This window comes from Lepisma saccharinum, chromosome 26 (genome assembly GCF_977018435.1).
Source record: "Lepisma saccharinum chromosome 26, izLepSacc3.1, whole genome shotgun sequence".
Taxonomy (NCBI): Eukaryota; Metazoa; Arthropoda; class Insecta; order Zygentoma; family Lepismatidae; genus Lepisma; species Lepisma saccharinum.
In genome coordinates this window covers 20,843,609-20,857,046 of record NC_139254.1, presented here as the reverse complement: position 1 = coordinate 20,857,046, position 13,438 = coordinate 20,843,609, and the positions used below count along the sequence as shown (strand labels likewise).

The window sequence follows — 13,438 nt, the reverse complement described above, 5'->3', positions numbered from 1 at the left end:
AGAAAATTCCTTTTTAAAGTTCACTTTATGCACAGATTGGCTAATCGGGACTGGACCTAGAGCATAAAGTGGAATACGAACCACTAGGTGCCTCCAACGGGTATCAAACCTGGGACCACTCAATTACAAGGTGACAACATTAACACTACCCCATGGGAGAGGACCTTTTTGCATAATGCTTCATTTTATAGTGTAAATGATCGAGACATTAAATACTTAAATACACATAATCTGACATGAAGACAGTTGCAAGTTAATTTATGGATTAAAGAAATGAAGTCCATGGTTGTAGTGAATTAAATATAGATTCGAATATCATCATCAATTTGTATATTTGGAACACATACAAGGACACAAGCATGTTAACCTATGTTCCTCACTCCACCACAGATGCCAGCTTTTTGACTAATTACTGTATAGTGATTAATCATATGACCTTGATGGAAGGACACTCAAAAAGGAACACCCATAATGACGCCAGAACTGGAACTTTTGGTAGCAAGTTCATGAGAACTTTCAGCTACCAATGTGGTACTAACTACAAAGATAGTTACTGAACTACCAAATTTACTCTAGTATAATGCTCACTTTTTCCAAAATTTGTACCCCCTAAAAACTGTGGTGCATATTATGCACGGAATGAACAGACAACCAACATGAAACCATACAGGGTCATTCCATGATATTGTGACGCTTGCATTGATTTTTCATGTTTATGGAACTATATCAAGTTATATATTGTAAAGTTTAAATTCTGCAATGCAGTTGAGCCACAAAATGAATTAACTTTCTGATTTTTATGGTACTTTGAATGAAAGAAAGCACAAGGAAAAAGATAATAATTAAAACGTATTACTGGCCAAATAATATGGCATATATGGAGGGTGTAAATGCCTTAATGGAAGAAATCTTCTGCTGCTAACTGTTAGTTTGAGGGTACTGAACGTGACTGCTATAAATATTACATTAGTCACGTAAAAAGCATATTTTGAAGGGTTTTTTTTAAAGAAAAAGTAAAGAAGGAATGAGCAAAATTGCGTATAAAAGCTTAAAGACCGTTTCTCACTATTTTTCACTTTCGAATGTAATGTTCCGCGACACCAAGCAGTGCTGTTCTGACTGAATTCGAGCATGCACCTCCCGTCACATGGGATGTGTATCAGCAGTATTTGTTGGGCAAGAAAAAATAGAAAATAACTTCCTGAGCACTGCAAATCCATAATGTAATTTTGATTTCGCTTTCTATTACAGAATAAACAAGGTGGTTAAAGAGTGAAAGCTTTGGGATCCTAAACATAGTGGAGGGAGAGGTGGCTTGGGTTGAGGACTCATTCTATACACCAGACAATATTCTACTCCTGGTAGCAACAGGTGAGTCATTGAATAGGTATGATCAGGGCTCGAAAAATCCCGGTTGCCAGGTTGGCATGGCGACCAAAAATTTCAACCTGGCGACTGTGATCTTATGCTGTAATATGTACGAAATTTTGATGATTCTAAGTTCAGATTGCAGTACAGCGTAAGTTAGGAAATGATTTCTTTTTAAAATCAACGTTGGGAACATTCCAGAGTCAGTAATAATTTCTTACTCTTTGTCCCCCAACACCCCATTTCCTGTTTTCTCGAATTATTTAGCGATGTTTTGAATACCGTTATGCTCAGCTTCTTATACAGAGTGTTTCAAAAGTTGCTCAACCCAAACTTTGAAAATGTATATCATGAAAACCGTAAGAGATATTTACACCGGGTTTTCTGCATTATAAAGTCTCATCCATTCAATGCTTAAAATTATCAGATTTCTCCATAGAAGAGGTAAATTAATAACTGGCAGAAGACAGCGTTAAATTTTTTTCCAGAAATGTACTTTTGAATGAGAAAAATACCTAAGAAATTATCGAAGGGTCATAATTAGATGTATGATGCCATGTCAATCTGTCATTTGCGACCAATATTGGTCATGTGCAACATTTGATGGATTCTTTATTGGCAATTTTAAGGGTTGCATGAAAAGGTGCCATTTCTGGAACATATATGGCAATGCTAGCAGGTCGAAATATTGTCAACCGACGCACGCCACATGTGCCTAAGTATTGGCTATACATTTACGTGAAAAATCAAACCAAAATTTGTGCTGAAATTGGACTCTTGAAAGAATCCTAGTCTGCCTCTGGTTACACTGAATTCTCTTCGCTCACTTTCGACGCTACTATGCCTGTTCTTTTAATTGATTCAGCATGGTGTATTCTTTGGATCAGTGCATGTGCACTGCTGACGAGTATTTTAGTACTAATTCTTACACTCATGTGCAAGAGGTTTTCCAAGAAAAATCCCCTGCTTCTGCTATACCTTACAAAGCAACTGTTCTACGACTAGTCAAACACCAACAAATGATCCCACAAATTGTTAAGAGTTGGTATTATTATTGAAGATTAGGCACACATAGGAGATGTACTACATAGAAATTTTCAGCGAAAATGCAGGCTCGACCAGGACTCAAACCTGGGTCTCTGGCATACCACACGATTTCTCTAACCACTGAGCTACTGAGCCGGCCTGGCCTCGCCTGATTTTTCACTGTTGCTGTTTTACCTGTGTGGAATCGTCTCTGCCAGTGCTACCGCAATGGGATCTGTTGCCTTTGAAACACAGTAGACTTCGACATTGCCTGGTTTCTCCTAGCGTAGAGATGTTAATGCATTTTTCGCTGAAAATTTCTACGTAGTAAATTTCCTGTGTGTGCCTGATCTTCAATAATTAACATCTCTACGCTGGGAGGAACCAGGCAACATATCCCGTTGCGGTAGCACTGGCAGAGAAGATTCCACGCAGGTAAAACAGCGACAGCGAAAAATCTGGCGAGGCCAGGCCGGCTCAGTAGCTCGCTCAGAGGTTAGAGCAATGGCACGGTATATCAGAGACCCGTGTTCGAGTCTAGTCGAACCTGCATTTTTTGCTGAAAATTTATACGTTGGTATATATTGTTGAAAATCAATTCTCAGATGTTTTCAGCAAATGAACAATATTTTTTTTAAAATAATGTAATTATTTGGATACATGCTAACATAAATTTATTAACCCAGTGATAGCGTACATGATTAGTTTAGTGCAGAAAACCTGGTGTAAATACCTCTTACGGTTTTCATGATATACATTACACTGTAGTATGCACAACTGCTAGTAGGTAGTTTCCTGGCACCTGATTTTCAGAGCTGGCGCCTAGCTTTGAAGAAAATTTTTCGAGTACTGGGTATGATGTCATTCCGTCATGATCAGCATAGCAACAGCTTTACGACCTACAACTAAGAAAGCCATTTCTTAAATCTGGATTGTACTACATAAAAGATAAAATTGATTGTAACATTTCCCCATCAAAAACCAGGTCGCGCATTATATACGCATACGTAATGTATATTATTAAAAGTACCAATGATCACAGAGTCGGTGTCATTATTATCTTTCATCGTGTGCATCGCTTGTTAATTTCGATAAAAAAAAAACAAGCAATAAATAAGTGTTTCAAGCAGCAACATTTCAGCAATATCCATAAGCAAAAGCACTAAATATTTCAGTAATAATGTACATATGTATATTTAATAAGGGATTGCCAAAGTACATTTTATCTCTAGGTTTAACATTGTCTTGTTTCTATAGCCACTGAAAAGTATATAAATGAGCGTAAAATGTACATCGACATCCCGACATATTACAAGAAGTCCTGGAAGTTATTAAAAAAACCACACCAAGCATATTTATCATTCTCTAAGGGCTGCACTGGAGATAGTTTCTATAAATTTTCTGTTTGAGGGTTATGAATTACTATTAGAGGGAATTGATTTATACGTAGTAAAAATATGCTAAATATGTATGTACATATTTATTTCCACCAAAATATGGAGTTAAATATCGACTTAAAATTGTCAAAATTTACCTTTTCAATAACGTTAAGACACTACACGAGCTACGTAAAATACAGTATGCATACATTGACATTAATTGTAAAACACAAAACATGCTTTTATTTTCTGTTTCCAAAACATTGAATAACAAAAATTTGTTGTTAAGTGTTCGAACGTGTTATCTGTAAGATGTAACAGATGAAAACTCAAACTGCATTCAATATTGTAAGAAGTAATGGGAGTGTATTTCAAATTTGCAATGTCTGCTGGAGTTAATATTGAGCCCAATTGATGACAAAACTGTAAACAAACAGGAATTTAAAGTGTTTTACAATACCAAAGGAAACAGTTCGGAGGTGTAAAATTGGAAAAAAAATTAGTTCAGATGACAGAAAACAATTAATGCAATTGGAGGGCGTAAAAAAGTCTTAAACTTTAGTTTGTATATCGTCGAGTGGGACTTCGTCACTTATTCGCAAGAAATTCACTAAACGCTTTCGGTCACATGGGAACATGTTATTGTGCGAATATGGAGTATGCCTAGTCATATCATAAATTCTGTTACAAAGTTTAGACAGGGATGGCAACACTGATTGGCAAGGTAACCCTGCAATGTTGGATCAAACAACAACCACTATCATTGTGTGTTTGGCTGTGGTAGCAGAAAGGCTAATTTCACTGCGAGTCGAATGAATGAGGTGTATACAAGAACCATGCGGCAGTAATCGCACTGCAGAAAGTTGGCAAAACACCATCGGACATTTTCAACACCCTGAAAAAGCTGAATATCAGCAGGATGTTCGTGCATTGGACCATCAACAGATACTTTGACACAGACACAACTGAGGACTACCCCAGGAAAGGTAGACCTCGCAATGTGAGGAGCCAGAAGCTCGTGAAAGCAGTGGTGGCGTGGATTCGACGGAATCCTGTCAGGAAACAAGCAGTGATGACTTGAGAGCTGAACATTTCAAAAATGTTGATGCCATGTGTGCTACGAAGTGACCTAGGACTCCGCACGTATCGGAGAAGCACTGGTCACTTCCTCCCTCCACAGCTTCAGGTCCAGAGGCAGCAAATGGTGGCCACAGGAGGATCCTTTTCATGGACGAAAAAAAACTTCACGATTGAAGTGTCTTACAATCGTCAAAACGACCATGTTTATGCCTCAACATCCCAGGAAGTAGAAAACATGCCACGGATCCTCAGAGGCCATCATCCCACCTCAGTGATGGTTTGGTGGGGTGTTTCATACGATGGCACAACTGACCTCCACTTCTGTGAACATGGTGTGAAAACACCTGCAAAAGTGTACCAAGTGACAGTGTTGGAGCCAATTGTAAAATCGTTGACCTGCACCATGTTCAACAATGAGCCATGGAGCTTCCAGCAGGACTCAGCACCGGCCCACAAGGCAAAGACCACACAGGAGTAGCTTCAGAGGAATGTGTCTGATTTCATTGCTCCGGCCGATTGGCCCTCCAGCAGCCCCGACCTCAGCCCATTGGACTACAGGTTGTGGTCCGTTTAGGAAGCCATGGTCTGTAGGAAAAGGCATCCAAACCTTGTGTGTCTCCAGCATTCTCTTGTGAAGGCAGTGACAGACTTTCCCCTCGAGACCATGCATGCTGCGATCAATGATTGGCCTCAGAGACTTCGGGCTTGTGTGAAGGCCAGAGGTGGCCATTTTGAACAGTGATTGGTGCTCTGTGTTGGCAAGACCTGTACTTTTGTAACATCCAAATATTAATACATTAGCTTGCTCATTGTGCCTGTAGTTCATTATTAACTTTTTAACAGAGTTTATGATATGACTAGGTATGTTGAGAAATGTTCTGAAATATGGAAATATCTAAAATTAACTAAAATATGTAAAATATGAGTCAAAACCAAATATACGAACAAATATGGAAAACAAAAGCTGAATTTTTCAAGCCTACATGCCATGATGCGCAAAGATAATACAAAATATAACTGACATCAGCTTCATACATAAATATGTATTTACATATAAATCCGTTCCCTGATTAGTCTGCAGATAATACTCACTCCTTCAATTCTTCAGGGCTTATGACATTTTCTGGAGTAATGTATTGGCAGAACCATTCCAAAAATGGAACCATATTGGGACTTTCAAACTGTTGTTGGAATTTATCATTGGATATATTCTCCACACCGATACCAAGGTTTCCAAGGGTTTCCTTCAAATGCATACCAGTTATAGATTCCATGGTAAAGTTTTTCAGCTTTCTGTAAAAAAAAATACTGCTAATAATAACAAAGTTATTGTAATACATATTGGTAACAATTATGACTGATCTGCCCATGCTCTGAACTGATACAAATTATGATATTGATGCGTCAACTTTGTAACAATTAAAAGATGTCTTGAGAACACTTATAGATAATTAAATATTCCATTGCAATTCTACCGCATCAATACACCAGTCTATTGCTCTAAACAGAGTTGAAACGTACCAAAATTGGATTGTTTAGCGAAGGAAATCTCAAATACTAATGTTGGCCAACACATACATACAAAGGAACATAAAATTGATTGCAGAATGAGGAAAAGGAGATATTTGATCCCAAGGTAAGGGATGAACACAGAAATTTTGGACCATTGACCATCTTGAGAATTTAATTGGATTTTTTAATAGGGAATTTCACTTTTTTAATCAACAGATTTCCGTTTTAATATAAAATTGGTTACAGGCTGCGGAAAATATAAATAACAGGTATGGCCTGAGTACTTCCACTGCTTTTTATTAGTAAAAGCTGGTTGTATGCACATTCAAATACGTAAAGAACACGTACAAAAATAAGCATCACTCCATCAAACTCCTAAATTGACAAAAACGTCTACATTGCTATCAGCACTAAACTAAATGACAAAATTATAAGTTAGACCAATAAATCTAAAACTCCTAATAATTTCACTTGTATTTTGGTTCCATAACTTTTCAGTCCTTCATGATTGATTTACTTTACTTTAAAATACAATTATGAAATGGTAGGCAACATCCTGTCTGCTGCTGTGGAATGCCATGTTGGGTGGCATGTTCACTTGTGCGAAGCCTGTTCTGCTTTATGCTAAGGTAACAGATGTATTTTACTTCACAATAACGCACTTCCGAAACTTCAAAAACCATGCAAAATATTTTACTTTCTCGAGGGGATACAATCAAGGGTAACTACATTTTTACAGATTTCTATTGCAGATCCAGAAAACATCACAAGATTAAACTTAAAGAACATAAAAAATCACATACGGGGTGATTATAAAGTCAATATACATTTCTGCATGAACAGGACATGTTGCACAAAATACAATATGTACTGAAACCTATATCACAGTAGGACACAAAATCAGTATAACTCAATGTGATCACCCCTCCATTCTAGGCACACATGCCAGCGATCCACCACAGCCCAAAACCCCTTCTCCAACACAGCTGGTGTAATCTCAGCAACTATGACGGTAATGCCTTGTTTCAAATGGGCAATGATGTGGAACTTCACCTCCTACACCTTAGAGTTGATAAACCTCCAGATGAAAATATCTAAGGGAATCAGGTCAGGGGGGTCAACTCCCCATTCCGAGTTACGATCAATCCATCCACCAGGGAAAACTTCGTTCAGGTGATCCCAAATGATGATGGCAAAATGGTGTTGTTCCTCACCCTGTTGGTAGATGATGGGATTATGGATACTGAGTCTCCTGGTCAATGCAGCGGAGCTCCGTGTGATCACGTCATGTACACTTTACACAATTTGTGGAGTTACAACTGGCCGACCAGGACGTTCTTCACCCACAACACTACCAGTTTGTTTGAATTTGTTGACCAGGTTCTTGATAGCCAGCCCTGTCTGGCCTGGTTTTCAGAATTTCCGGGTAAAGTCCGTCCGCACCTACTCATACATCATTTCACATTTCACTAGCACAAACAACGGCTGTTCTTTCTTCTACTGTTAGCATTGCTTCACATAAACAGCAAAAGAAATTAATTTTGTCACGATATCACTAAAATGTATATAGAGATGTTATAATCACCCTGTATAATTTGATTTGCAATTCCAAACTATGTCTGACACTGATCTTGTAACAATATAATGAATTATTGTGAATTGCGATTAATTATAAAAGTGACATAAAAGCAAAGCAAAATAAGAACAAATAAAAATAATTGTAAAATTACCACAATATCAGAACTACATTTGAAAAATAAAATGCTAGCAAGAGATTAATTTTCAAACAGGTATTTGGGGAGAACTGTGTAGACAGACAGCATGCTCCCGAAAGTTGCCAATCCACGTGTAGAATGACCTTTGATACTGGACTTGTGCTTTTCAGGAAAGTTTGCTCGACGCTCCTCAAGCGTCTTATCAAGAATGCCTCGGTGTTCGCAGCATTGCAAACTTATTTTTTTGTCTGGAAAATCTTTTTCCTCCTATTTAATTTGCTGTTGGCTGTACTAAATATAAAATCCTATAGATTAGTGAAGGTAGACTCCCTACTTAACAAATAAAGGGCAACCGTGTGATTTAGGGGATTCCTTGCATATTATTCTCACTGCTTTTTTTTTAAGTTAAAATATTTTATTTATTTGCATGTTATTACCCCATACTTGCACACCATAATTCAAAATGCTATGTATTTGAGCATAGTATACTTTCAGTAGTACATCACTACACATTCACTCAGTCTACGTAACATATATATAGTAACTTTTGATATTTTTTTAGCTGTATAATTAATATGATCATTCCATGTTAGATGTGCATCAATATATAGACCTAAGAATTTTAATTGCTTCGTGCCTTCTATTACTGCCTTATTATTATAAGTAGCATTTATTTAACTAGTTTTCTCTAGATTCAGAGCTAAATTATTGGCTGCGCACCAGTTTTTAAGAAAAATTGTTCGATTATCTAGTATTTTTTTGTTTCCTTTTTTATTCTGTGAATTCACTTAAGTGCAAAGTCATCAGCACTTTGGTCATTATCTATATTCAATGGTAAGTCATTAATATATATATATATTAAATAAAAGAGGGCCCAATACAGAACCTTGTGGTACACCATATCTCACTATTCTACCCTTACTAGAGGGCTGCATAGTCTGCCTTTTACCTACCCACTGCCCGCTTGCACGCGAGGACAGGTATACCTGCTCGCCTGCCCACGGCAACGAGTCGACTTGCGTCTTTACCCGGGTTCTTGGTGTTCAAGGCACTCTGCGCTTACAAGGTAACTGGGCATTCAACAAGACCCGGGCACCTGGAAAACCTGCTGGAAGGAAACAGCCCTCCGGCAGCATGTCGCTCCAGGTGTTTCATCACCACACGGACAGCTACAGCCAGTGTTGCCTACTTACGTAGCTTCTAAATCCTACGAAGTCCTAGGAGGAACTCTCTCCTCCAAGGAGAATTTATATACTTAGCGATTTCAGTTCAGCGTAAGCAGTTTTTATCTTATTGCCAGGAAATGCACGCAATATTACAGCTTCATTTATCTAAATGAATGATTGAGCAAACAAAAATCTCCTCACTGAAAACGAATTGTTTTTCATTGCATGGTGCCTTAACCAGGCACGCAGTGGCACAACCAGAGGGGGGCAGGGGGCATTGCTCACAACCTTGGATGGAAATAAAGTGTAGCGGAGGGGCCAGGGTGGGGGTCAAACATTAAAGTACAAGAAAAAACAGGCTAGCAGAATTTAAGAGTAGCAGGGCTAAAGAGTACTCAAGATGGAATTCATTTTCATATTTTTCTTGCATTTTCCTTCCAGACGGCCAAGGGCACCTGCAGAGAGAGAATGGAGGGGTAATTGCAACCCCTTGATTTCAAATTTTATGAAAGTAGAAATATATTATACAGTCTCATCAAGTTCAATGCCGTAGCAAGGGGGTAGCGGGAGTCGGCCCTGGGTGCCGAACGATCTAAGTGAGAAAAGTTTTAAAAAGAGAATGCCATGGCGGCCCGTGATATTATTTGCTATTAATGTTGGCTTGTTCTGAGTTGGATGAATTGATTATGTAATGTATTTAAATAATATATATGCTGTAATGAAATTTTGAATATGTACACAATTTAGTGTTAGCATATGTATTTCTTATTTTACGTCGCTCCATGTGAAGAGAAAATATTGTAGATGGAAATTTTACATGCCATATGTATGTACATTCGGAATGCATTTATCATGCACTTTCTTTCTTTCAAAAACAGTTTGTGTGCTTGTTTTACATTATTAGCTAATGTGAAATTGACGTGTTGAAAAATATATTTCTAATCCTCTGTTTCAACACAAATGCGTGAGAACCGACTTCTACCTCCTTTTTGCATGATTTATGAGGATAATAATGCCTTTCATGCTACTTTATTACTATTATTGTTATTGTTGGCACGTTTATCCAAGTACTTGCCCCCCCCCCCCAAACGAGGTAACGGCAATGCCCCTGGCTGGCTACGGCCCTGGTGTTCACAGTAGAACAGTGTGTTGTTCGACTCGCGACCTCAGCGTCGAACGTGACATGTTTCAGTCCTGCCCTATATCTCTATATATACGTATATTGGTTGTTTACGACATATACTTATGGATCCTGTGCCACGGAAAACCTATTTCAATGTGTGTATGTGTGCGGGGGGGGGGGGGGGTAGCAACATTCGTAAATCTTATTTCATTGGCGATGTGGCTTACGAAGCTTTGAGTTCCCTTTTTTAAGTAGTGAAAATCTATTGCAGTTGGCAACACTACAGAGTGGTGTGCGACCGGTGCAGTTGCTACTCGAAGCAACTACGTCATGCAGAGGGAGGGGCGTGCACTTGATTGAATGAACGCACTGAGACCTACTAGGTATCTTACGACTGCGGGTACCCGGTGGGTTTTCAATACCTGCCAAGAACGATCTGGGCAGGTGGTCAGGCAAGGTGCTCAAGCGAGGGTGTTGCGCAGGTTGCATGGCATTTAAGGAGCGATGTCTCGCGAACGGGTCTGCTCCAGGTCTTGTGCAGGCCTCTGACCCTTACAGTAGTTACCCTCACTATACACAGTCTGTGTCCTATTACATAGATATGAGTATATTACCTTAACTAATTTTCCATCAAATCCATATTATTTCAGTTTGTTACATAAGATATATTATGTTTTACCGTGTCAGAAACTTTGACATGTCATAGGTTCTAAAACTAACACACAACTTATTGTCAAGATCATCAATTATAGGTGATCTCTCAAGATCTGTCAAAATCACTGCGTATTGTGCTCTCGTGCAGAAAGCAAATTGCGGCAGGAGCAATAGCACATCGGAAATAGATTTTCGTAGAAAACCACATGCATTCGCATTAAAATGGATCAAAACTACATTCCCGAACATCAACAACGCTACAGAAAATGATCTGCATAAGTACTTTCTCCTGAAATGAAGAAATCCGTCTCCGGTATAGTAAAGTGTTACCTTTAGCTTTTTTTAACGAAAATAATTTCCATTTTCAAGATATCGAGTAATTAATCTTCCTTGTTTTTCGACCTCCATAGTTATTTTTCTGTGAAAATGAGTGCTAATGGAACCTAACCTAACAGGCCTAACCTAACCTCATAGGCATACCGCGTCCCTGTGATGGTTTGTGGGGTTATCGTGAATTTTTGGGGCTAACGTCAATGGTTTTTTGGGCTACCCGTGGATGGTTAACGTTACCCCAAAAACCATCCACGGGTAGCCCCAAAAATTCATGATAGCCCCACGAACCATCACAGGGACGAGGTATGCCTACGAGGATAGGTCAGGCCTGTTAGGTTAGGTTCCATTAGCAATCACATACAAACATGAATTAATGGTGATATAACTTGATCGATGAGAGAGAACACTTGTACGACCTATCACAAGTCTACAGAAACTCAATGACGTAAGTACTTTATCCTGTAAATGTGAAGAAATCAGCTTCCCGGCTTTGAAAAGTTTACCCATCCACGGCCTTTCAACAATCTATGGAAACTGAATTCCGTAAGCACTCTCCTGTAAAAATGAAGAAATTAGTTTGTGCGAGATCGCACAGTTACCAGTGTGATAAATTGAAGTTATTTTCTTCACAAGAGCAAAATCTCGCCTTCAAGAACCTTTCGCAATGCATAATCGGTAAGTACGAATGTTAAAAATGAGGAAAGAAACGAGTGAAAAGTGTTTGTGCGAGATCGCACCAGTATCGAAAAAATACTAAGAAAATAAACACTGCACATTTATGTTAGCATTTAAAGGTTGCTTACCAAATTATAAAACTGAATGACCACTTGTCTTCGATAAAATTAAAATTTCTTAAAACATTTCCTGAACAACTATCATCTTCACATCGGCGTAACAACACATGCCATTCTTCTCCTCTTCATTTAACTTTAACACTTATAGAGCAATTATATTAACCGACTTCGAATCTTTATTTCACTATTCTGTCAACCTTCTTCACAAAGAATAGACGAGCTTTCTTTCTTCCCGCTTCCCCTATACAACCACAGATCACATTCCCTATACAACTTCTTCTTCTTCGTAACTCTCACCACCGCCAAAGCAAAGACTGGTACGGTCAAGAAAGTTAGTAATAAGTTGTATTTTATACAGCGCATATTGATACACTTGTAGGTTTAATTGTGTCTTCTGCAAATATGCTATATAAAGAAACAAAGTGCCGGAGTACTAAATGAGGTGAGTGTAGTCATAGAAATTCCAATCTTATTTTTCTCCTTCTGGACTGCGAGCGAAGGGTGCATGTTGACAACAGGTGTCATTTACGACTGAGCAAAAATCAGGCGTGTGTGGCATCAACAACGCTTTTGCACCAAGAAACTAAGGGTGTGTGGGATCCCATAAAGTCGGGAAATACCGAATGGTCATTTCAAAAAGTCGTTAATTCTCCGCATTTTCTGCAATGTAAATGTCTGGAACTTATTGGAAATTGTTAGATTTTATTCCAAAAATGCAAAAAACAATCACTTAAGGTGAAAATGATGTGTAGAATTCGAGATTTCCAGGGCTTGGGGAAATTTCCAACATTGCCAGTCCCGAAAATTTCGCGACCTTGTCGGGAATTTGCGAATTTTTCCCGTTCCGAATGTCGGGAATTAAAAAAGTTCTCGTCCCGATCCAAAAAATTCTGTCCCGCACACCCATACAAGGAACTCCCACATTTGGAGACGAAAAGAGTGGGTTTGTTGAAGTTGCTCTTTGATTGCTTCGGCTTTAGGCAGTGTTCGAATCTGTTTTGTTCTCCATCAGGGACGTCGGAACTTATTTTGGAGTGGGGGGCAGGTTTTCAATTCCATCAACCAGTATTTACAATATATATTATATATATATATATTATATATATATATATTATATATATATATATATATATATATATATATACAGGGTGTCATTTTAATGGCGCCCACGGACCACGGAAACGTATAGAGGACATCAAAACAAACAACTTTTCTCAGTAACATTTTTCTCGTTGGTGCGTCATTTCGGCGCTACAGTCGTTCAAAAAAGCCCGTTTTGCCGCCTGAA

General features: G+C 38.5%; 1 protein-coding gene across 1 annotated transcript in view; it reads right to left on the bottom strand.

Annotated features, from left to right (window-relative positions):
* LOC145979407 (HAUS augmin-like complex subunit 3) overlaps positions 1–12,384 on the bottom strand; it is a 53,624-nt gene extending 41,240 nt beyond the window's left edge. Inside the window, exons 1-2 of the mRNA XM_083112285.1 lie at positions 12,160–12,384; positions 5,946–6,146 (exon numbers count right to left, since the gene is read on the bottom strand). Of these exons, the coding sequence (XP_082968411.1) occupies positions 5,946–6,127 (182 nt within the window). The 5' untranslated portion in view covers positions 6,128–6,146; positions 12,160–12,384. The remainder of the gene's footprint in view (positions 1–5,945; positions 6,147–12,159) is intronic.
* Positions 12,385–13,438: the final 1,054 nt, after the last annotated feature.